Source organism: Schistocerca gregaria, chromosome 1 (genome assembly GCF_023897955.1).
Source record: "Schistocerca gregaria isolate iqSchGreg1 chromosome 1, iqSchGreg1.2, whole genome shotgun sequence".
NCBI classification, from domain to species: Eukaryota; Metazoa; Arthropoda; class Insecta; order Orthoptera; family Acrididae; genus Schistocerca; species Schistocerca gregaria.
This window is the reverse complement of record NC_064920.1, coordinates 809,630,214-809,656,350: the sequence shown is the minus strand read 5'-3', so window position 1 is coordinate 809,656,350 and position 26,137 is coordinate 809,630,214. Positions and strand designations below refer to the sequence as shown.

At 45.7% G+C, this 26,137-nt stretch overlaps 1 protein-coding gene across 1 annotated transcript in view; it reads left to right on the top strand.

Moving 5' to 3' along the window:
* Positions 1 to 26,137, top strand: part of LOC126270700 (fringe glycosyltransferase) — a 570,474-nt gene that overhangs the window by 437,358 nt on the left and 106,979 nt on the right. Inside the window, exon 6 of the mRNA XM_049974091.1 lies at positions 10,375 to 10,522. Coding sequence (XP_049830048.1) covers positions 10,375 to 10,522 — 148 coding nt within the window. The remainder of the gene's footprint in view (positions 1 to 10,374; positions 10,523 to 26,137) is intronic.

The following is a 26,137-nucleotide window of genomic DNA, read 5'->3' as shown; positions in this document are numbered from 1 at the left end:
ATGTGATCAATAGCTAAAGCGGAGTACCTACTTCCGAACAGTTGCAGGTTCACAGGAGTATTCAAGAAAGCGTTTGACAGTGCCAAAGAAACAGGTGCACCTGCCTAATATCGTGTAGTGCCACAACACGACCTGGCAAGGACTCTACTAATGTCTGAAGTAGTGATGGAGGGAATGACACAATGAATCCTGCAGGGCTCTCAATAATTCGGTAACAGTACAAGGGGGGCGGAGATCTCTTCTGAACAGCACGTTCCAAGGCATCCCAGATATGCTCAATAATGTTCATGTCTGGCGAGTTTGGTGGGCAGCAGAAGTGTTTAAACTCAGAAGTGTGTTCCTGAAGTCACTCTGTAGCAATTCTGGACATATGGGGTTTCGCATTGCCCTTCTGGATTTACCAAAGTCCGTCGGAATGCACAATGGACTTGAATGGATGTATTTGATCAGACAGAACGTGTCACCCATCACAGTCGTATCTGGATGTATCAGGGCTCACATATCACTCCAACTGCACACGCCCCACCGCTTTACAGAGCCCCCACCAGCTTGAACAGTCCCCTGCTGACATGCAGGTTACATGGATTCATGAGGTTGTCTCCATACCCATACACGTCCATCCGCTCGATACAATTTGAAACGAGACCCTTCAGACCAGACAGCATGTTTCTAGTCATCAACAGTCCAATGTTGGTGTTGACGGGACCAGGCGTAAAGCTTTGCGTCGTGCAGTCATCAATGGTAAAGGAGTGTGCCTTCGTCTCCGAAAGCCCATATCGATTATGTTTCGTTGAATGGTTCGCACTTTGACATTTGTTGATGGCCCGACACTGAAATCTGCAGCAGTTTGCGGAACGATTTTCTTCATCGTCGTTGGTCCCGTTCTTGCAGGATCTGTATCCGGCCGCAGCGATGTCGGAGATGTGATGTATTACTTGATTCCTCATATTCACGGTACACACGTGAAATGGTCGTACGGGAAAATCTCCACGTCATCGCTGCCGCGGAGATGCTGTGTCTCATCGCTCGCGCGCTGATTATAACACCACGTTTAAACTCAATTAAATTTGATAACTTGCCATTCTAGCGGCAGTAACCGATCTAACAACTGTGCCAGGCACTTGGCTTATACAGGCGTTGCCGACAGCAGCGCCATATTCTGCCTGTTTACATCTCTCTGTACTTCAATACGCATGACTATATCAGTTTCTTTGGCGCTTCAGTGTATAACGGAAATAACCGGTATTCCTGTTGTAGTTTTGCGAACAAAAGAATGGTTCAAGTGGCTCTGAGCACTATGAGACTTAACAGCTGAGGTCATCAGTAACCCTAGAACTTAGAACTACTTAAAGCTAACTAACCAAAGGACATCACACATATTCATGCCCGAGGCAGGATTCGAACCTGCGACCGTAGCGGTCGCGCGGTTCCAGACTGTAGCGCCTAGAACCGCTCGGCCACCCTGGCCGGCTTTTGCGGACAAGTAAACCGTTGCTGAAAAGAAGGCACAGCCAGCGCCCGGCGTTTCAATAAAAAGACAGAAAAAATAATTATCTGGGACTTTGGCCCACCGTTAATAATTCGGCCGTAGCTATCCGGACGGCCCCGGCGAACTGGGTGTCACGGCAGCTGTGATGAAACGAATGGATGGTGCGCAGTCGAGAGCAGTTCCCGGTACAATTTATCAGCGCAGGAGCATTATTTTTACGTAAAGGGTTGACAACCGTATTAATGGTTATTAATGAGCAGCGAAGAGTCGGGGCGCTTTTATTTTGGTCGGCCGTGCTTACGTAATGGCGGGGCAGAGAGGCGGCTATTAGGTGGTGAGCGGGGCTCGGCTAGGCGCCTGGACGCGCCGTCGGCTACCGGACGCTGCCCGCTCCTGACAGCCCGTGGGCGGCGGGCAGCTGGGTGCGGCGCTGCCTCGGCAGCTTTGCTGCTGTCTGCGAGTCGGCCACTCTGTTTCACAAACACGGCTGCACTTGCTGAACTCCTGAGTAGTAGGCGAATATGGAATGGGGGTAGGGAATGAAAGAGGAAGCCGCCTGGTGGAATTTTGCTCAGAGCATAACTCAGGGCTTACCAACCTTTTCACCTGGCGGACCCCTTCTTCAGCCGAAAATCCATGGCGGACCCCTAGTCAGTCAAGAGCACAGTAACTTTAAATTTCAGAACGAAACTGATGGGAAATGAAAGCTTCTTAATGCAAGTGCCATGTTCCCAATGATCATAACAAAACGGCTTTGAGATTTTCTGCAACGGTATGAGCTTTGCCTGTTTCTGCCACTCGATAACTAACCAAAAAAGAAGCTTTTAATGAATTTTCATTAATTGTCTTTGCATGAGTAGCAGCTATTCAGCACTCTTCCTTTCGAAAAAATCGATGTCTTTAGCCTGGAAATCCGGGAGAGTACCTTCAAAATGACGGTGTAATTTAACTGGAACCATTGAACTGTTCGGAAGGACTCGCGCACGAATTACACACTGAGCTTTACCCTCCTTTGTCTCCATAAAGCCCATTTCTAAATAGCTTCTGTTATACTTACGCTTCTTGGTATTATTCCACTTCCACAGGATATTGCGTTTTCACAGAATAAATGCGGCTGTGGAGCTTCTTGTGATTGTTCTTCCTTTCGTCGTCCTCCCTCCTCATTCATTTCAACTGTTGTGAAGGCGATGGAGAAACTGTACCCTTCTTCAATGATCATGACTTCAGCCACCGATCCATGGTAGAATAATAAACTGGTCAAAAAACGACTTACGAAATTGGTAGTGCACTGAAAAAGCAAGTTTAACATTTAATGATGACTGGGGCCGCATAAGTGCCAGCGAGCGCGGTGATTGGTCGACAAAGCTCGCTCGGCGCATGCGTAAAAGATTTCAGCGCATCTAGCGCCTTGATCCGACAAACATACTACCCCTGTATTGTTGCGAAACAGTCGATCAGAGAAGCCGCATTCTCCGGCACTAAACTGTGTATGGGTTCTCACTTAGGAACCGCAAAGGCTGCTTGGGAATATGACCTGACGTAAAAGTACACATGATTTTCACACGAAAAAATAGTGATGAATTTGATTTTCACATTTTCATTCAATAAATTTACTCATTATTTTACACGATGAGGTGAAAGGTGGCCGCGGACCCCCTAGAAAGAGCCGGCGGACCCTTAAGGGGTCCGCGGACCACACGTTGGAAGCCCTGGCATAACTTAATAATAGCTAACAGTTGGTTCAAGAATCATGAAAGAAGGTTGTATACGTGGAAGAGGTCTGGAGACGCTGGAAGGTTTCAGATAGATTGTTTAATGGTAAGACAGAGATTTAGGAACCAGGGTTTAAACTGTAAGACATTTCCAGGGTTAGATGAGGACTCTGAGCACAATGTGTTGGTTATGGACTGTAGATCAAAACTGAAGAAAGTGCAAAAAGGTGATAATTTAAGGAGATTGGACCTGGATAAACTGGAAGAACCAGAGGTTGTGGAGAATATCAGAGAGAGCATTAGGGAAAGATTGACAAGAAAGGGGGAAAGAAATACGGTAGATAACGAATGGGCAGCTTTGGGAGATGAAATAGTGAAGAAAGCTGAGGATCTAGCAGGTAAAAAGTCGAGGACTAGTAGAAATCCTTAGGTAACAGAAGATGTATTGAATTTAATTGATGAAAGGAGAAAATATAAAAATGCAGTAAATGAAGCAGGCAAAAAGGAATACAAACGTCTCAAAAATGAGATCGACAGGAAGTGCAAACTAGTCATCCTTACTTAGCCAGAGGACAAATGTAAGGATGTAGAGGCATACATCACTAGGGGTAAGATAGATACTGCCTACAGAAAAATTAATTACAGCTTTGGAGAAAAGAGAACTACTTGTATGAATATCAAGACATCGGATGGAAATCCAGTTCTAAGCAAAGAAGGGAAAGCAGAAAGGTGGAAGGAGTATATAGAGGGTCTGTTCAAGGGCGATGTACTTCAAGGCAATATTATGAAAAGGGAAGAGGACGTAGATGAAGATAAAATGGGAGATACGACACACGGGAAAGAAAATTAACCACTTGCAAGAGACATGTAGCGTGTGACAGCGCCTTGATAATTCTGAGAGGAAGACACCAGATAGATACACCGTATCCAGTTCAAGTCGTTCTAGGTGGCTACATACCGTCGAGCTACTTCACCCCGCTGTTGCGAACAGTCCCAGACATTTTCTGTGGGATGATTGGCTCAATGGTTCGGTCAGTCGAGATGCAACAGCGCAGCTGAGTGTTCATCAAACCAGGAACGTATCTCCTGGTGCTGGTTTACGTTTCACATTTCCTATTGGTTTATATTTTCAAATATTATCGGTACTTTCTGTAAATGAATGAAATGTCGTGTGGCTAGGGCCTCCCGTCGGGTAGACCTGTCGCCTGGTGCAAGTCTTTGGGGTTGACGCCACTTCGGCGACTTGCGTGTCGATGAGGATGATATGATGATGAAGAAGACAACACAACATCGAGCCCCTGAGCGGAGAAAATCTCCAAACCAGTCGTGAATCGATCCAGGGCCCCTTTGCATGGCATTCCGTCGAGTTGACCACTCAGCTGTCGAGGGGCACTTTCTGTAAATGAGAGATCATTACATACGTATTCACATAATAAGAAACGACACATTTGTATCCCGTTTTCTTATTGCAGCACGAAAACTATGCCGGCCGTTGAGGCCGAGCGGTTCTAGGCGCTTCAGTCCGGAACCGTGCTGCTGCTACGGTCGCAGGTTCCAAACCTACCTCGGGAGTGGATGTGTGTACTGTCCTTAAAGGTTAGTTCGGTTTAATTAGTTCTAAGTTCTAGGCGACTGATGACCTCAGATGTTAAGTCCTATAGTGCTCAGAGCCACTTGAACAAAAACTGTTGCGAAGAAGTTTAAACTAATTCCAGTCTTCGGCGCAGAGTTAGATAGCAATCACTACAATAGGAAGCTTTATTGAGCAGTATCCCAGAATTCTAATGCCGAATGGTAATAGAAAGTTCAATATTTTATCATGTTGTCATTTGCTCTACATTCTTTATTGATAAGAGTATTTGTGAATGTATTTATCCGGTGTGTAATAAATTATAGAAGAAAATCATACGCTCGAAAGGCAGTCAGTCTCCGTAAATCAACTGAAGCTAATATCGGGATGGTCCCCAAAAAATAAACCAAGGCCGGATTAGAATAGTAAATGAATGATAGCTACTACTCAGTCTATAAGAATAATAACCTCGACTTCTGCTCGCAGTTGAAGTATCTTTCCTTTCCAAAGATCTTACAATCATTGTGTGTGTGTGTGTGTGTGTGTGTGTGTGTGTGTGTGTGTGTGTGTGTGTGTGTGTGTGTGTGTAGTACACCCCCGCTAGTCTGAACAAAAGATCTGGTAGAAAGTTTATTGTTCTGTGGCGGGATGTGTTAAAAGACCTGTAGCGGGAGTGCAAATGACTCGGATTAATTTTGAACTGAAATGTTTTGGATAAAATTCCCACTGTAGGTGACTCTGAGAGTGTTACTGTGTTTGGTCCTGCTCTGATGAAAGGCGCAGAGATTGTTGTCCGATAGCGATAACTTGTGTTATACATGCAAAATGCAGTACGCGACAAGATGTGACAATGCTGTACACGGGAAAAGTAATCAAGCTTCGTATTTAAGACAAATCAGACTGCACGTAATAAGTAAATTATGTAATTAAGCATGCTGCAGTGCGCGGATGGCGCGGAATGATCCCAACATCAAATTTATGCTTGACAGCGGTAATTAATAGCTGAAATGTAGAATTAGTGACACATGACGCGAATATCTAGGGAGGTGTTTGATTGTAATCCGTTGATCACCTCAGATGAGTGTGTCCACACGTTCCAATATTGCACATTTGCGTACGGCCGGCCGGAATGCGGGAGATCGGACAGGTTTACGCGACGCTATTGCGATGATGACAGCCCCTCGCCCAACGACTGACCGTGCCTTTCTTCACTGTCAGGTCTCCGCAGGCATTCTGAAAGCGCGTATGAATAGCTACGATGGTCTGGTTTTCCGCCAAAAGAAACTCAATGACAGCTCTCAGCTTGGAATGTACCACCGTTACAGACACCATATTTAAGGCTACGTATAGCGCCGCCACCTATGGGAACTTAATGAAACTATAGAGTCCGAAGAGGGAATATTCCTCGGTATCCCACAACAAGTTCAGCATTCTTTTTTTCAGCCGAAATTGGCCGATGAAAAACATATGTTGCATTACTTATTGAACCGCCCTCGTAGAAGGCGAACGAAAATGTGACATTGATATTTCTACGAGAGTCACTCAAAAAGAAATGCACACTATTTTTTTAAATTCATCTTTTATTGTACATGTTTGAAAGTTTCACAGTGTGTAGATACATCCTTTAGGAACAAAAATTTCATTTCTCCACATAATTGCCATCCCTCTCAACTGCCGTACGCCATCTTGGAAACAGCGCCTGTATACCCGCACTAAAATTCTGGACCAACCTGTTGGAGTCACTGTTTGGCAGCGTGCACAAAGGAGTCATCAGCTTCAAACTTTGTTCCACGAAGAGAGTCTTTCAGTTTCCCAAAGAGATGATAGTCACATGGAGTCAGGTCAGGACTGTAAGGCGAGTGTTTCAGTGTTGTCCATCCGAGTTATGTGATCGCTTCCATGGTTTTTGACTGACATGTGGCCGCGCATTGTCGTGCAACAGCAAAACATCATGCTTTTCCCGATGTGGTCGAACACGACTCAGTCGAGCTTGAAGTTTCTTCAGTGTCGTCACATATGCATCACAATTTATGGTGGTTCCACTTGGCATGATGTCCACAAGCCAGAGCCCTTTGGAATCGAAAAACTCCGTAGCCATTTTTTCCAACAGAAGGTGTGATTATTAATTTTTTTTCTTGGGTGAATTTGCATGATGCCACTCCATTGATTGCCTCTTCGTCTCTGGTGAAAAATGGAGCCATGTTTCATCACCTGTCACAATTCTTCCGAGAAATTCATCTCCACCACTCTCGTACTGTTCCAAAAGTTCGCTGCATACCGTTTTTCTTGTTTCTTTGTGAGCCACTGTCCACATCCTGGGAAACCACCTGGCACAAACGCTTTTTAACGCCAACACTTTCAATATTCTGCAAATACTTCCCTCTCGTATCCCAACGTAGCGTGACAATTCGTACACTGTGATACGTCTTTCAGCAGTCACCAATTCGTTAACTCTCTGCACATTGTCTGGAGTGTGTGCAGTATGAGGCCTACCGCTGCGAGGACAATCCTCAATATTGCCGCGCCCGCTTTTATCACGTAACCTGCTTGCCCACAGACTAATTGTACTGCGATCGACAGCACTATCTCCATACACCTTTTTCAACCTCTTGTGGATGTTTCCCACTGTCTCGTTTTCACAGCACAGGAATTCTATGACAGCACGTTGCTTCTGCCGAACGTAAAGTGTAGCAGCCATCTTGAAGACGTACTGTGACGACGCCACTCACGGGAACAAGTTGATCTAAGTTTGAAAACAAGCGGGAAGGATGTATCTGCACACTGTAACACTTTCACACACACAGAAAGAAAACTGTATTTTTACAAAAATAGTGTGCATTTCTTTATGAGTGATCGTCGTACATCGAGATCAGGGATGATAACTGAATCGATGAAAATTTATATGGTACGTGACACACACACACACACACACACACACACACACACACACACACACACACACACACCTGTGTTCTGCAGATTATACAGTGTATATTAAGAGATTTGATCGGGCTAGAGACACACGTGAAGCGGATTTCCTGTGCCCTGTGGAGGGGGGATTGGCTTTTCCAGTCATCAGCTAAGAGGCCCACCATCTCTCGCACCGTATCTCGGCGTATCCACCTCGCGTTGTAATTAGGTGTAGTAAACAAGGATTTTTTTGCGCCGCCCTGCTCCGTATGTTCTGGCTGTGTGTGTAATTACGCGCGCCCTTCGCCGGGTGCAGCACTTGGCAACAAGAACACCTCGCCACTAGGTAATCGCAGTTCCAGCGGCCTCGTTACGTATTACACACTTAATCTCCCGCTCCTCGCGTTTCATTTTTTCTCCTCCGCTCTGGTGGATCCGAAAGGATAATATTTCTGCTGTCCCTCTCCCGGCAGAGGGGCCTGTAATCTGTGTCGTGCGTGGAGCGGCCGGTGGCGATTTGCGGGTTGCCGCTACGCGCGGCGCCCACGGTCTGCGGTTCGGCGAAAGAAAAAGGAGAACGCCGGCTGGCCGGTCGGCTGTTCGCGTTGCGGCCCGCCTGCGTCGGGCGCCCGACCGCTCGCCTTCCAGGGCCTACGCGGCCCCCTCGCCGTAGCAATCAGCGAGCAAAGCGTCAATAAATCATAGGCGCTGTTAATTACGGCGCTTAGCCGACACCGCGGCGCGCGCCACGACTCGGGTAATGCGCGGCCCTCGCAGCCGACCCCGGCCGTGATGGAAATGGCGCCGGGCAGATAAGCGGCACGGGTATTTGACCTCACACGGACTCTGCATTTATACGGGGGGCGTCGAAAAGTTCATGGCGGGATCCGTTTACAAATTACGTGTTCCTGTAGTCTTCCGTGGCGGAGCGACTGAATCAAATCGCCTCGTGGCTTGAAAATCCAGATTATTTTATTCGGTGATGTATACGATATGGCAGTGATCGTCAAACTGCGGCCCGAATGAAGTACTCTTGCCGCTCGCTGTTTTCAATTTGTTGTATACCGCAGTAATGTACATCTAGCAACTAACAACAGAGTTCGGAAACGTTAAGTAACGTTCTGGAGAGTTCTGTTTTCCTGCTCTGTAACAAACAAAAATATTTAAACAAACAGCAATATTTTAAGATTAGCTTCATTTCAATTGAAGCTTCTGGAGGAGGAGGAGAAATGTTGGCTTGTCACCTCAGAAGCGGAGCTAGGAGCAGCAACAGGTAGACTTGTCATTTTGTCGTGAGCGGGAATGTTTTATTTTCTTCCAGGACTGACAACTCTTTCTTTTTTTTTCTTTATTTCCATAACAGTACTAATTATACATGTTAACCCACCTCCTAAGATGATTAGTGGGTCATAAAGTGATATATAAATTGGATTACAATGCAGCTTTAACTATTACAGTTATGTTAGTGAGCTACAGTTCAAACTACTACAGTGTGTTAGTTTTCTAAAACAATGGGCAGTTTGATTTAACCTACTTGTTAATTAACTAATCTAGAATGACTACTACCTGCAGCGTCACAGGTGTGCCAGTAAAATACAATCCTACTTAGAATAGCCAGGCTCCACGAACTAAACCCGAGGAGCATGCCCCTGGCACTGGGCTGGCCAAAGTTAGATTTAGGTCATTAATTTAGGAAACTGCAGCGAATACTAAGTCCTACAAAAAACTAACTTAACCCACGTCATATCCGGTGCTTTTGTCATAATCTGACAACTCTTACGCTTGTTTGCCTTGTACTGATTAGGTGTTCTATAAATTTCAAATGGAAGCAATGTGGCTTTGTGGAGACGGTCATCTTTAATCGCGGTATATATTTGTAGCGAGCAATATAAAATTAAGGCCGTGAAAAGAAGAAAAACGATATTTAAAACATTTATACTTATATGATTTTTGCTTTCAAATTTTGTATTAGTTCTTAAACTGTTGCATAACTAAGGCTACAAACCTTAATTTGGAACACAATAATGGATCTTACTATACCTTCTCTGATTCGCACTTGAGAATGTGGTTTCGGCAGGCAGTTGCCACATCTGTTTCTTCCTCGCAAGGGGACTCATTTCCAAGAACAGATTTGTTACTAAGTTGACAAATGTATTCAGGTAGAATTGCTTTCTGAAAGGGTGGACGGGAGAACCTTTTCTTCGCCGTGAAGGGTGTTATTACGTGCGGTCTGCGAACAAGGAGACAACTGCCAGGTCATTTCGCTTCCTGACAAGGCACACACCTGCGTGATCTGTGGCGGCAGCGGTGGTGGGCGGGTCTCCATACTGCCAGAACGTTTTGTGCACGCTAGCCCTGCCAAGAGACCGTGAGTCGTCATACGTTCATTTTGTGAAGCTCTTCTTTTTCAGTTGCTGTAACTGACGAGTGAACTATGTTTGCTAGAAGGTATTTGCCAGTAAAATACCCAGTGCAGCTGTAGTCATTTCGTACAAAAAGTACAATCAAGTAGCAGCTAACTCGGCAGCAGGAACGTAGCTGGTTTTTTTTTTTTTTACATGTAAGCAACACCGCAAACAAGTAAAAGGTTTGACGGTTTACAGTGTAAGAAATTTTCATATGTATTTTGTGTGAATAAAAGCACTTACAAAAAAAGACACATATATGACCTAAGGTGTCCGTCTCTGTTTCAGGTGGTTCTGTCACGTAGACGATGACAACTACGTGAATGTACCACGGCTGGTGCGCGTCCTGTCGGGGTACAACCCGCAACAAGATTGGTACCTCGGCAAGCCCAGCATTCGCGCGCCGCTTGAGATCCTCAACAGGGACAACACCGCTGTAAGTACTTCAGTTCCCTACTCAAGTGTGTGTGTGTGTGTGTGTGTGTGTGTGTGTGTGTGTGTGTGTGTGTGTGTAAGCATGATATTTCCATAGACAACGCATCCTGTATAACAGACAAACAAATTTGGTGGGAACTTCGACGAGTGAACAAGAGACGAACACTCCAAGTAGTTGATATATCTTCGTGTAGTAAGATTTAAAAAAGAAATGGAATGGATTTTCTTGCATGAAACGATATTTCAGACTGGAAGTGGCTTTACGTACCGAGGAATACAAAAACGGGACCTTACCTCGTAGCAACGAGGCTTACACATTTTAGAGACGGGTCAAAAAGAATCGCATGCCGGTGTTGGTTGGGCAGTTTGCTGGTTGGTTTGAGCGCACTTCGAAACCTACACATTCTTTCCTCTGTTCAACGAAGGCAGGAAGGGCGGAATCTAAAGCGAGATAGAAATTTACACGGCAATTATCGTTGGTAACGAACTGCCAAATACTTCACAAGTTGTCTGCAGCTATCGCGGCGTTACCTCAAAGAGTGGTTCAGGGAAATCGTGTAAAATCTAACAAGCTTAGTCACGGGAGAGGACAGGCGTCGTGTCAGGCTGAAGCTGAGGCGACTGTCATGAGCGTTCGAAATGTTTTAAGATATTCATTTGCTCTCATTAATTTGCTTTTAAGACGTATTTTTTTTAAAAAAAGACATTGCGCCAAAACAAGCCAATTTTACAAATATATTAGTACATCTCATATTTCCAACATAAAATTGTGGTTCACTGGTGCTTAACCTCGTAACATGGTACTTACGAGGAATTGAGGAGGCAAGATTTCCATTCTTAACGTGTGCTGGACATTTATAACTGTTCATTCTTATTATAGGGCAAATACTTCGCCAACATGTTAAATGTTGACGTTAGCATTAATGATAATTAACTATAGGTTCCGATACTCCAGGAGTGCTTTACTACTTGCAATATTTCTAAAGCCAGACCATACGACATTCCTGAAGACCCATGTTACCTGGTAGGCAGTTCCACACCGGTTGCGTATAACCTCCGTCGCGGGAAGGATTCCAGTTCGTCGCCAGCAATGGTGGCGTATAGATTAGCAACAACTCGTGTCGGCAGAACGTAATAACGAAACTACCGTCGTATCAAGGCCCCTAAACGAATTTAAAGAGGCATTATGATCACAAATCGAAACAATTCATACGGGCCTAAATTATTGAAAACATGGTAGCGTTTGGGCGGTAAGTCACTTCTGGTTTAACGAACATGTCACTCGTTTCCTCAGTGATATCTTAGTGTAAGTCTGCAAAATATACACTCCTGGAAATTGAAATAAGAACACCGTGAATTCATTGTCCCAGGAGGGGAAACTATATTGACACATTCCTGGGGTCAGATACATCACATGATCACACTGACAGAACCACAGGCAACAGAGTATGCACTAGTACAGTGTATATCCACCTTTCGCAGCAATGCAGGCTGCTATTCTCCCATGGAGACGATCGTAGAGATGCTGGATGTAGTCCTGTGGAACGGCTTGCCATGCCATTTCCACCTGGCGCCTCAGTTGGACCAGCGTTCGTGCTGGACGTGCAGACCGCGTGAGACGACGCTTCATCCAGTCCCAAACATGCTCAATGGGGGACAGATCCGGAGATCTTACTGGCCAGGGTAGTTGACTTACACCTTCTAGAGCACGTTGGGTGGCACGGGATACATGCGGACGTGCATTGTCCTGTTGGAACAGCATGTTCCCTTGCCGGTCTAGGAATGGTAGAACGATGGGTTCGATGACGGTTTGGATGTACCGTGCACTGTTCAGTGTCCCCTCGACGATCACCAGAGGTGTACGGCCAGTGTAGGAGATCGCTCCCCACACCATGATGCCGGGTGTTGGCCGTGTGTGCCTCGGTCGTATGCAGTCCTGATTGTGGCGCTCACCTGCACGGCGCCAAACACGCATACGACCATCATTGGCACCAAGGCAGAAGCGACTCTCATCGCAGAAGACGACACGTCTCCATTCGTCCCTCCATTCACGCCTGTCGCGACACCACTGGAGGCGGGCTGCACGATGTTGGGGCGTGAGCGGAAGACTGCCTAACGGTGTGCGGGACCGTAGCCCAGCTTCATGGAGACGGTTGCGAATGGTCCTCGCCGATAACCCAGGAGCAACAGTGTTCCTAATTTGCTGGGAAGTGGCGGTGCGGTCCCCTACGGCACTGCGAAGGATCCTACGGTCTTGGCGTGCATCCGTGCGTCGCTGCGGTCCGGTCCCAGGTCGACGGGCACGTGCACCTTCCGCCGACCACTGGCGACAACATCGATGTACTGTGGAGACCTCACGCCCCACGTGTTGAGCAATTCGGCGGTACGTCCACCCGGCCTCCCGCATGCCCACTATACGCCCTCGCTCAAAGTCCGTCAACTGCACATACGGTTCACGTCCACGCTGTCGCGGCATGCTACCAGTGTTAAAGACTGCGATGGAGCTCCGTATGCCACGGCAAACTGGCTGACACTGACGGCGGCGGTGCACAAATGCTGCGCAGCTAGCGCCATTCGACGGCCAACACCGCGGTTCCTGGTGTGTCCGCTGTGCCGTGCGTGTGATCATTGCTTGTACAGCCCTCTCGCAGTGTCCGGAGCAAGTATGGTGGGTCTGACACACCGGTGTCAATGTGTTCTTCTTTCCATTTCCAGGAGTGTACTTTACCAACAGCACTTAAAAGCACTTCGCACGCGACTGTACGTAATTACAGATAAAGATAAAACGTATTACGCAAGTGAGGTGGAGCTGCCGTTTGACACGCGTTCTAACTCGCGTTCTCTCGAGGCAGTTATCCTTCACCACCACGCCTAGCTTCTATTGGCTACAGTGTCGTCAGACAATCAATTTCAATATTGTTTTCCCTTTTTGTAAATATCGGTTCCTCCAGTGCAGACACTTAAGTAACAATACTTGAAATAATTTTCCACCCAAGTTAACTCTTCGATAACGTAATTTTCTGATGGACATATTTTCCTTCCGTGATCTGCGCAGCGTGGGATGGGTCCTTCAGTTCAGCGCCAAGGGGTGTCTGCTACTGCAAACTGCGTGGGTCTTTAAGTTCTTGACCATTTTGCCTTCTTTGTAGATTTGACGACAGCGCGTCGCGAGCCCCCGCCACAGTGATTTGACGTTTTCGGGCTCCGCCTCGCCACACCATGCGACAATGACTGCTTGCGGCCGTCGCCCACTACTTCAGTTCTGATTATCGCGCGCTGTCAGAACTGAAATATCTCATGATTCCAAGCTTAGATCAGGATGCGATCACACTACTCTCTGTCCAATAAAGAGCCGCACCAATACAACTTGACAACTTGTGTTCTGATTTCTTACCTTAACTGACTGGGTGGGAACTTTCACGTGAGCGAAGTCAGTGAGAAGACATGTTGCTGGCACTTCTCAAGTATACTAGAAGGATGGCGGAATCATCGGTTGTATTCAGTGACTTAATTTATATCTTGACGTGTCACCATACGCGGGAAGCTACACGGAGGCGCCAAAGAAACTGGTATAGACGTGCGTATTCAAATACAGAGATATGTAAACAGGCAGAATGCGGCGCTGCGGTCGGTAATGCATATATGACAAGAGTCTGGCGCACTTCTTAAATCGGTTACTGCTGCTACAATGGCAGGTTACCAAAATTTGAGTTGGAACGTGGTGGTAGTCGGCGCACGAGCATTGGGGCACAGCACTCCGAGGTAGCTATGAATGGGGGTTTTCCCGTACGACCATTTCGCGAGCGTGCCGTGAATATCAGGAATACGGCAGAACATCAAATCTCCGGTAGAGCTGCCGCCGAGAAAAGATCCTGCAAGAGAGAGACCAACGACGACCGGAGAGAATCCATCGACGTGACAGAAGTGCAACCCTTCCGCACATTGCTGCACATTTCAATGCTGCGCCATCAACAAGAGTCAGCGTGCGAATCATTCCACGAAACACCATTGATATGGGCTTTCGGTGCTGAAGGCTCACTCGCGTACCCTTGATGACAGCACGACACGAAGCTTTACGCCTCGCCTGGGCCCGTCAACACCGCCATTGGACTGTTGATCACTGGAAACATGTTGCCTGGTCGGACGAGTTTCGTTCCAAATTGTATCGAGCGGATGGACGAGTACGGGCACGGAGACACCTTCATGCATCTATGGACTCTGCATGTCGGCAGGGGATTTTTCAAGCTGCAGAGAGCTCTGTAATGGCGTGGGGCGTGTGCGGTTGGAGTGATACGGACCTCTGATACGTCTAGGTACGACCCTGACCGGTGACACGTACGTAAGCATCCGGTCTGATCACCTGCATCCGTTCGTGTCCGTTGTGCATTCCGACAGAGTTGGGCAGTTGCAGCAAGGCAGTGCGACACCCCACATGCCCAGAATTGCTACAGCAACACACTTCTGAGTTTAAGCACATTCACTGGCCACCAGACTCGCCAGAGATGAACGCCACTGAGCATATCTGGGATGCCTTGCGCGTGCTGTTCCGAAGAGGTAGTCACCCTCTCGTACTCCTCCGGATTCGTGGACGGTCCTGCAGGATTCATGGTGTCAGTTCCCTCCAGCACTAGCTCACACACTAGTCGAGTCCGTGCCACGTCGTGCTGCGGCCCTTCTGCATGCTGGCTGGGGCGCTGCACGATATTAGGCTATGAGCGCGGAAGCCTACATCAGCGTTTTCCATGCTGATCAGATTTACATGCCAACGTAGTTTCAGAGGCTTCTCGGCCCTTGTGGACGCACTGCTACAATGGTTAGAACGAGTCACGCCCCTTTTGTAGGACAGTCTTCTCCCTTATACAGAGATTAGTTTTGCCGGCCGCGTGTGGCCGAGAGGTTCTAGGCGCTACAGCCTGGAACCGCGCGACCGCTACGGTCGCAGGTTCGAATCCTGTCTCGGGCATGGATGTGTGTGATGTCCTTAGGTTAGTTAGATTGTTCTAAGTTCTAGGGGACTGATGACCTCGGATGTTAAGTCCCATAGTGCTGAGAGCCATTTGACCCATTTGAAGTTCGTTTGAGAAACAACAGATCACATTTCAGAAATGACAGTGAATAAAGTACAATGTATTCACTGTAAGCAATAGGAAAAAATATGGGAGTTGAGCGCGTATACTGATGTCGCCAATACCCTGCAAGGAGGCAGCTGTAGTGAGAAGCATTAGCAGGTGGGATTGTACTTGAGGAGAGAAGTTAAGGGGTCAGCGATTTTGCGCGTGGCTTTACGTCCCTTGTAACAGCCGCACTTACTGGCGGCTGCAGGTGCCGGGCCGGGCCGGGCTGTTATTGTTTTTCCCGGTGACGCAACGCAGCGGCCGCAGCATTCCCACAGCAGTCGGGGCTGGGCGTGGCAATGCGAGCGCCTGCCCGCGCCCGCGGCCGCACTCACATACACACACGTGGCTGGCCGGCCCCGCGTAACGCAATCACTGCGTCGCTGCCCTGCGCGCTCCTCTATTTTTGTAGGCCCGCGGCCGAAAGGTGAGCCTTGTCTTGTGGTTTTATTATGTCTCTAAACAACGCCCTCGAAACTCTGTTTTTGTTCGGTACGTGATAGATTTCAGTTTGTACAGCCGCCGCGTACTTCGGCCACGCTCTGCCTGCGACTGTCTGTACTGCAAACCTTTATGACTTCTGCGAGCCTGACCTGATGCAGTTCCAACCTGTCATCTTAGACGGTTCTGTATTTCAACCGGTGAAAGCGAACCCTTCGGGAGCACCTTTCTGTCTGTCTGTCCGTCTACCCATCAGCAAACGTCCCAATTTTTAGGAACCCTAAAAACGTACTTGTCAAATACTAAGGTCTACGATCGCTTGGCGATGTAAAAAATTTAAGCTCCTAAGGCAAAGCCATATATGGTAGGTATACTGATACTGACAAACTCGCCCCCCAAAAACTATACAGGGTGAAAAATATTTAAACCGACCAACTCTGGGAGCTTGTAGGGGACGCCAAAACAAATACTTTCCCCTGATGTCACTTTTCCTATGAGCAGTATTTAATCCGGTAGAGGAAGATTTCTCTGGCGGCAAATTAATGAAACCAACAAACACTTTTCCATTTTTTATGACCAAGAGACAACAACTAGGTAGCACATACGGCCCAATTAAAGTCTCCAACAACACCGACCCACACATTAAAGGAGAACCGCACTTCATGAGGGCTAGTAACTGTGGCATGTGGGTTATCCTCACTCCAAACATGCGAACTGTGCATGTTGAAGACCCCATCACACTCGAACGTTGCTTCATCAGTAAACAACACAGAGGATGTAAATGTAGGATGCATTTCACACTGTTCGAAGTACCACTGCGAAAACCGGGCTCTGGGTGGATTATCAATTGGCTCCAGGTTGTGGACACGTTGTAAGTGAAATGGACGTAACAATTGCTCTCAAAGGATTGTTCTTACATTCGTCTGATTCGTCTCCATGTTACGTGCTGATTGAAGGATCCCGCTCCACATGCTGCAAGACAGCTTCCTCAAATTGCAACGTTCTTACCGAGCGACGGGGTCTCTGTCCAGGTATTCTGCTAAATGACCCGGTCTCACGCAGACGTTGGTGCACAGCATCAAATGTATGATGCGGGATACGGCGATTAGGATATTGTTGTTAATGAACCCGCTGTGCAGCTTGTCCTTTGTGGTGTTCTACGTAGTACGCACCAACCATATCAGTGTACTCACTCGAGGTGAATCGCTCCATTAGTAAACAGAGACAATGCACTACTACACTGGTGGACAGCAATTGTCTACAACTGAAGAGCGTAATACGCCCTGTAACTACTGAAGATCGTAATACGGCCTCTATCAACTGAAGAGCTTAGTACGGCCTCCAACGGTTTAAATAATCCTCGTAGGAAAAATGACAGGGAAAAATATTTGTTTTGATGTCCCCTACAACCTCCCCGAGTTTGTCGGTTTAAATACTTTTCACTCTGTAGATCCTATAGATTAACTATATGTATCTACACGTATACTAATAGCTGAACAGTCGGGTTTGTCCGTCAGGCCACGCTAATCACCAAAACCGCTAGACGAATTTTAATAGCGTTTCCACACGTAACCTGATCACAGGGTCGTGCAACATTTAGGCTTTATTTCATCAAAATCAGAACACTGAGAAAAAGAAATAGTAATTTAAACTTGTATCTAAAATCGTCTGCTGAGTTTAGTAGTTCAGATGTTTAATCATCACGGAGCAGTACACAAAAGAACTAGTAGACGGCACTGTTGTTGTCGTAGTACCCGAAAGAATCAATAGAGGGCACTGTTGGTTTTTTCAACTTGGTCACAGATGTATTTTCCGAAGTTAGTCAATAACAGAATTAAGCACCGCTCTCTTATTTTTACGAATATAAACTAAAAGCGTAATTAGTAAATCCGTATATCGTCGCAAGTAAATTCGCTGCATGCGTTAAAAACTTAACGACATTGCTTTTCCGCTTTCGATAGGTTTTATTTATATTCTTTGCTAGGAGAAAAGAATTCATTACGTACGTTCCGTGATTTGGGTGCCCACTCATTAAATTTCGATATAATTTTGTTTACGGATAGAAAACGGTAGACTCTCTCTGAATACTAAACACCTTTTTCCAAAGCTGTTTCACAGAGGAAGACCGCACTGCGGTTCCTTCTCTAAATCCTTGCACAAACGAAAAAATGGCTAACATCGAAATAAGTGTCTAAGGAATAGAAAAGCAGCTGGAATCGCTCAACAGAGGAAAGTCCACTGGACCTGACGGGATACCTATTTGATACTTCACAGAGTAGGCGAAAGAACTTGGCCCTCTTCTAACAGCCGTGTACAGCAAGTCTCTAGAGAAGCGGAAGGTTCCAAATGATTGGAAAAGAACACAGTTAGTCCCAGTCTTCAAAAAGGGTCGTCGAGCAGATGCGCAAAACTATAGACCTATATCTGTGACATCGATCTGTTGTAGAATTTTATTAGAACATGTCGTTTCTGGAAACTCAGAATCTACTCTGTAGGAATCAACATGGCTTCCTGAAACAGTGATCGTGAGAGACCCAACTCGCTTTATTTGTTCATGAGACCCAGAAATTTGAGATACAGGCCCCCAGGTAGATGCTATTTTCCGTGACTTCCGGAAGGCGTTCGATACAGTTCCGCACTGTCGCCTGATAAACAAAGTAAGAGCCTACGGAATATCAGACCAGCTGTGTGGCTGGATTGAAGAGTTTTTAGCAAACAGAACACAGCATGTTGTTCTCAATGGAGAGACGTCTACAGACGTTAAAGTAACCTCTGGCGTGCCACAGGGGAGTGTTATGGGACCATTGCTTTTCACAATATATATAAATGACCTAATAGATAGTGTCGGAAGTTCCAAGCGGCTTTTCGCGGATGATGCTGTAATATACAGAGAAGTTGCAGCATTAGCAAATTGTAGCGAAATGCAGGAAGATCTGCAGCGGATAGACACTTGGTGCAGGGAGTGGCAACTGACCCTTAACAAAGACAAATGTAATGTATTGCGAATACATAGAAAGAAGGATCCTTTATTGTATGATTATATGATAGCGGAACAAACACTGGTAGCAGTTAATTCTGTAAAATATCTGGGAGTATGCGTGCGGAACGATTTGAAGTGGAATGATCATATAAAATTAATTGTTGGTAAGGCGGGTACCAGTTTGAGATTCATTGGGAGAGTTGTTGATGCAGAAAAGCGCACTAAATACTGTCTCGTGCTATCCTATAGATCAATTACTTCACTAAAATTTCTTATTCACATTCACTTGTTTCAATCAAGAGTGTCACTTCACAAATTAAGATAGGTTTCGTTCTGTGCTACAGATCAATCTGTTGCCATAATAAAAGGTTTCCAGGGGCTGCCATAAAACCCGGACAGACAAATCACCCACCTCTACTCCTCATGAAAACAACAACAACAACATAAGTAAAACCCTTCGCTAACAGCAAGGAAAATACGTAGCAAAATATCGTGTTCGCTGAATTGTATAGGGCCTTAATAGAAACATACACAAATGTTCCCCTAGTGAGGATTAAAAATCACCAACAGCAACGTCCACCACATTGTCTGATGACATCTAGTTATATTCTTTGCTTCCTAAGCTAGTACCAGAAAGCAAGTGAGCCTTACAAAATAAGTATATTTCACAAGTCAGACATCTGTTTTTCATTTATAGGCAGCAAAAATATCGAATATACACGGTGTTACAAAAAGGTGAGGCCAAACTTTCAAGAAACATTCCTCACACAAAAATAAAGAAGAGATGTTATGTGGACATGTCCGGAAACGCTGAATTTCCATGTTAGAGCTCATTTTAGTTTGTCAGTATGTACGCTCAATGGGGCACGTTATCATGATTTCATACGCGATACTCTACCTGTGCTGCTAGAACATGTGCCTTTACGACACAACATGTGGTTCATGCACGATGGATCTCGTGCACATTTAAGTCGAAGTGGTGGTACGCTTCTCAACAACAGATTCGGGGACCGGTGGATTGCTAGAGGCGGACCAATTCCATGTCCTCCACGCTCTCCTGACCTCAATCCTCTTGAATTTCATTCATGGGGGCATTTGAAAGCTCTTGTCTACGCAACCCCGGTACCAAATGTAGACTCTTCGTGCTCGTATTGTGGGCGGCTGTGATACAATACGCCATTCTCCAGGGCTGCATCAGCGCATCAGGGATTCCATACGACTGAGGGTGGATGCATGTATCCTCGCTAACGGAGGACATTTTGAACATTTCCTGTAACGAAGTGTTTGAAGTCACGCTGGTACGTTCTGTTGCTGTGTGTTTCCATTCCTTGATTAATGTGATTTGAAGAGAAGTAATAAAATGAGCTCTAACATGGAAAGTAAGCATTTCCGGACACATGTCCACATAACATATTTTCTTTCTTTGTGTGTGAGGAATGTTTCCTGAAAGTTTAGCCGTACCTTTTTGTAACACCCTGTATATTTAGAGTATGCAACATTGTTCCCACCTGATTTACTTCTCAGTAATTTAAAATTACGGGCGGTTAGTAAAAATGGATTCAGTCCTTGGCGCTTGTGTATAAAAAATAAAAGTTCGCCATTGGTCTTGGGTGACGTGTTAAAAAAGAGCACCGCTGCTGGAGTGTGCCAAATATTTCTGCTTTCCATACTTCACATAAGAGTCGTCTTGTATCGTTACTCTGAATGTTACAGTCTCGTGTAACATTCATATTTTGATTTGGACGGATTCGGTAGGGAAAAAACGATACTGGTGGAGTGAGTAAAATTTGTGGTAGAACAAAGAAGTCCTCGTTCCTATGACGTCAACCGAACCCTGGGTTTCCGAGAAGAAACTGGTCTGTACGATGTCGCGACTCAGCGGTCTGGTACCACATCCGCCGTTCATGGTTCTGCTCCATCAGCCATCCATTTCACTTTTTCATTTTCCCTGTCACCGTTGAAGCGATCATTATGCTTTCCTAAAGAACGCCGTGGGCTAAACGTAAATAAAGTAGGTGTGGCCTGTGAATCCGAAGATACGGCGCTGGTAGTGTCTTAACGCCTTACTATGTGGAGGAGACAGTCATAGAGACCAGCGTGTTTACTTTTTATATGTATCACTTATAGCCCACAGTCTCGGGAATGTCGATCCTATTCGCGTAAAAAGTGTATTCAGCGAACTGATTGAAAGTAATAGTCAGATTGAATAGCAAAATATTGACTGGCATTGCAGACACGGAGTTTTGTTGACTCGTATGACTGACTGGCACCGAGGGCTAGCACCAGACTCGGCGATTCTGAAGGCGAAGGAATGACACTGCTGTGTGTGAAAGGGCTATGCCGATGCGCAGTCTGGTAAGCAAAACTTCCTTCCAGCGGCGAGGCTGACACGAAGTCCGCCAAGCTTATGTGGTCGGCTTGAGTGACCCCTGTTGTCCGACACCTGCAACCATTCAGTCTCCCACTGAAGCATGATGCATCTATCAGAAAATGAGATAATGGCAATGGGATGGGACATTGCCAAGGAAGCATGTTACGACAGTGCTGTCCATCAGCTTTATCAGCCATGTCGTTACCCTGTATCCCAACGTGGTCAGGTTCTCCTGGGAATAGAGCAAGACGTGTGTGTGACTGCTGCTAGAGAGTGATATTCTATCTAGACTTGCGGTGCATGCTGGCGCCTCTGCTGCTTCTCTTACAACGTGAGCTTTGGATTATTTGTGCGTAGAGAACTATGTACGAGGTGTACTCGTAAAGTTTTAGTTAACATCTTGAGAGAGTAAAGTTACATATGTGTTCTTGGTTTGCAAGTACATTGTGGTACGCACCGAAAACACCACTCCACAGAACCGTAGCACGCCGCTAGAGGAACTAAACAAGATTGCGCAGCCCGTTGGTACAGTGGAGATGGGCTGTGCCGTTTTACTTTGGCTTCTGTAGCGGCGTTGGCTTTAGGGAAGGAAAGCATCAGAGAGGCAATTCCGACATTGCGATTGATAATGGAAGACTAAAGAAAAATCAAGACGACTTCATAGGAAATGTCGATCTGGAAAAAGCGTTAGATAATGTCAAATGGTGCAACATGTTGGAAATTCTGAGAAAAATAGAAGTAAGCTGTAGGGAGAGATGGGTAATTTGGTGTATGTCAAAGAGTCAACAAGGAACAGTAAGAGTGGAAGAACAAGAACGAAGTGTTCCAAATAAAAAAGGAGTAATACAGATATGTAGTTTTCGCCTCCCCCCCCATAATGTTCGATATTTACATCGAAGAAGCAATTACGAAAATAATAGAAAGGTTCAATTGTGGAATTAAAATTGAAGTTGAAAGGATATCAATGGTAAGATTCGCTGATGACATGCTTTAATTAGTAGAAATAAAGAAAAATTGCAGGATTAGCTGAGTGGAATGAACAGTATAATGAGTAGAATGAAATTTTCACTCTACAGCGGAGTGTGCGCTGATATGAAACTTCCTGGCAGATTAAAACTGTGTACCGCACCGAGACTCGAACTCGGGACCTTTGCCTTTCGCAGGCAAGTGCTCTACCGACTCAGCTACCCAGGAACGACTCACGCCCCGTCCTCGCAGCTTTAATTCCGCCAGTACCTCTTCTCCTACCTTCCAAATTCACAGAAGCTCTCCTGCGACCCTTACAGAACTAGCACTCCTGGAAGAAAGGATGTTGCGGAGACATGGCTTAGCCGCAGCCTGGGGGATGTTCTTAGAATGAAATTTTCACTCTACAGGAAAGCTTCTGTGAAGTTTGGAAGGTAGGAGACGAGGTACTGGCGGAATTAAAGCTGTGAGGGCGGGGCGTGAGTCGTGCTTGGGTAGCTCAGTCGGTAGAGCACTTGCCCGCGAAAGTTTTAATCTGCCAGAAAGTTTCAGTATAATGAGTAGAGAATATGGATTGAGAGTAAATCAAAAAAAGACGACAATAACGAGAAGTAACAGAAATAAGACCAGCGAGAAACGTAACATCATTATTGGTGTTTACAGAGTAGATTTTAACGAATTCTGCTATCTAGGCAGCAAAATAACCCATGACTGACTGACCAGGAATGACATAAAAAACAGACTAGCACTAGGAAAAACGGCATTCCCGGCCAAGAGAAAACTGCTAGTATCAAACATAGACCTTAATTTGAGGAAGAAATTTCTGATAATGTATGCTTGGAACACAGCATATGGCAGTGAAACATGGACTGTGGGAAAACCTAAACAGAAGGGAATCGAAGCATTTGAGATGTGTTGCTACGACGTTAAAAATTATATGGACTGATAAGGTAAGGAATGAGATGTTTCTCCGCAGAACTGGTGAGGAAAGCAATATATGAAAAACACTGACAAGAAGAAGGGAAAGGATAATGGGACATCTGTTAAGACATCGGGGAATAACTTCTCTGGTACTAGAGGGAGCTGTAGAGGGTAAAAACGGTAGAGGGAAACAGAGACTGGAATACATCTTTTAAATAACTGAGGACTTAGGTTGCAAGAGCTACTCTGAGATGAAGAGGTTGGCACAGGAGCTGTGGACCCGCGATTTCAGTATGTGCCACGACAGCAGATATGTACCTACAAAAAAATTAACCGCAAAATACCTTTTCTTCTTCGATTATAATTGAAACTTCGACCAACCCTCTTAATACCATGAATGTGTCTCGTAATATGATAAGCGTGTATTCTTATTACAAAGGCTTGGTCTGCAAAGAATATTCGCCTTCCAAGGGGAATACCTGGTCCCGAACGGATAAAAGTGAATAAAATTTATGGGAAAATAGGGAAGTGAGTGTGTTTTATCACCCATCGAGGTAATTTATCTGTAAACTTCTGCGCTTGGGTACAGTCTATGTCTGAAGATTAACAGCTTTGATGACACAGATGATGCTTATGAATGCAGTTTTATCATCATCATATCGAAGAAGATGGAAAGGATAATAGCGAAATGAAACCTGTCGGTAGGTCACTGCTTAGACTGTTCCAATAAAACTAACATTTCTCTGACAGTTACCTGTACACTTGTTCTGCAAGCCACAGAAGAAAACAGGAGCCGGCATTATTCCGAACCAGCAAAATAATTCTAAGCTTGGTAATTTTTGCCACTGATCTGATGCAGTATGTAATCAGTAGCCGTGACGTGACCGTCAAATAGCAGTTTCTCCGTCAAGGAGGCATTAGTCTCACGAATGTTAAGATAGGTCATCACACACCCGCACTGCGCATGGTAAACTATTAAGGCAGAGCGGGTTATCTGCAGAGACTAAGGATCTTCAGGTTCAGGTTTGTGATACAGTCTCTGACGTTGCACTGACGCCAGTAGTAAGAATACCGAAACGATCGTTAGTTCCCATTAGTGCGAGTTAGCTTCGTGTAGCGAACTGCGTAGTGGCGTCAGAAGGTAGAGAAATAAGAATAACAGGCGAGCTGTTATTGCTGAACCACGATATTGTTGCACTTGGCGGTTAAAGGAAACTCGCGGTGACGCTATAATAAACAAGTACAGTGGTGACTAAGGGAAACTCACCTGACTTTCAACGTATAAAGGTCAGTTGTGCATATCCTATCAACTCCCATTAAGCGCTGACTCAACATTAGCTGACAAAAACGCGCCCACAGTCGCAGGTGAAATAAAAAGTCTGTATTTCTGTTTAGCATGGGTGTTAATGCGAGTGAAGTAAAGAAGTACCGGAATTGATGACGGTTTTAACAAGGCGCAAAATAAGAAAAATTACATACATGGCCGGATCCAAATTGCAAAATACATACAATTCGCAGAGTCTCGCTCCAAAGTAACCTAAACATGCACCTAAAAGTCTACAGAACAAAACATAGAATGGGAGGCAACTATCTTAACTGGTTTAAAATGTCTCCTGGGACTATATAGCCCTTGAGTTGGTAATACTGATACATAGCTCACCGCAGTGACTATGAGGTTTGTTTAGCTCATACCATGTCATTATTTTCTGTCTTGCCTGCGACGTCATCACTCAGCTATCCAACAACGATCTGACTTTCTTAGTGCATCGCTTCAATTAACGTGCACAAAGTTTTGTATCTGATACTCAGCTAGAAACATTACTAGGAATATTTCATTTAATTTTGCCATTGTTGTCTGCCATCATGAGCTGATTTGAGACGGTGCGTCTGCAGAAACTGGCTTAAGACAGTGTTGACGTCACAGTTGTCGGTTATAATGGTGCTGACAAATCACTGCTGAAAAACTGACGCATACATTGTGTGGAAATTACCGATCGAGAGATACGCATTGAAAGTTACTGAATCCTGTAGAATTATTTCAACGCATTAATACACTACTGGCCATTAAAATTGCTATACCAAGAAGAAATGCAGATGATAAACGGGAATTCATTGGACAAATATATTATACTAGAACTGACATGTGATTACATTTTCACGTAATTTGGGTGCATAGATCCTGAGAAATTAGTACCCAGAACAACCACCTCTAGGCGTAATAACGGCCTTGATACGCCTGGGCATTGAGTCAAACATAACTTGGATGACGTGTACAGGAACAGCTGCTCATGCAGCTTCAACACGATACCACAGTTCATCAAGAGTAGTGACTGGTGTATTGCGACGAGCCAGTTGCTTGGCCACCATTGACCAGACGTTTTCAGTTGGTGAGAGACCTGGAGAATGTGCTGCCCAGGGTAGCAGCCGAACATATTCTGTATCCAGAAAGGCCCGTACGGACGTGCAACATGCGGTCGTGCATTATCCTGCTGAAATGTAGGGTTTCGCAGGGATCGAATGAAGGGTAGAGCCACGGGTCTTACCACATCTGAAATGTAACGTCCAGTGTTCAAAGTGCCGTCAATGCGAGCAAGAGTTGACTGAGACGTGTAACCAATGGCATCCCATACCATCACGCCGGGTGATACGCTAGTATGGCGATGACGAAAACACGCATCCAATGTGCGTTCACCGCGATGTCGCCGACCACGGATGTGACCATCATGATGTTGTAAACAGAACCTGAATTCATCCGAAAAATGACGTTTTGCCATTCGTGCACCCAGGTTCGTCGTTCAGTACACCTCGCAGGCGCTCCTGTAT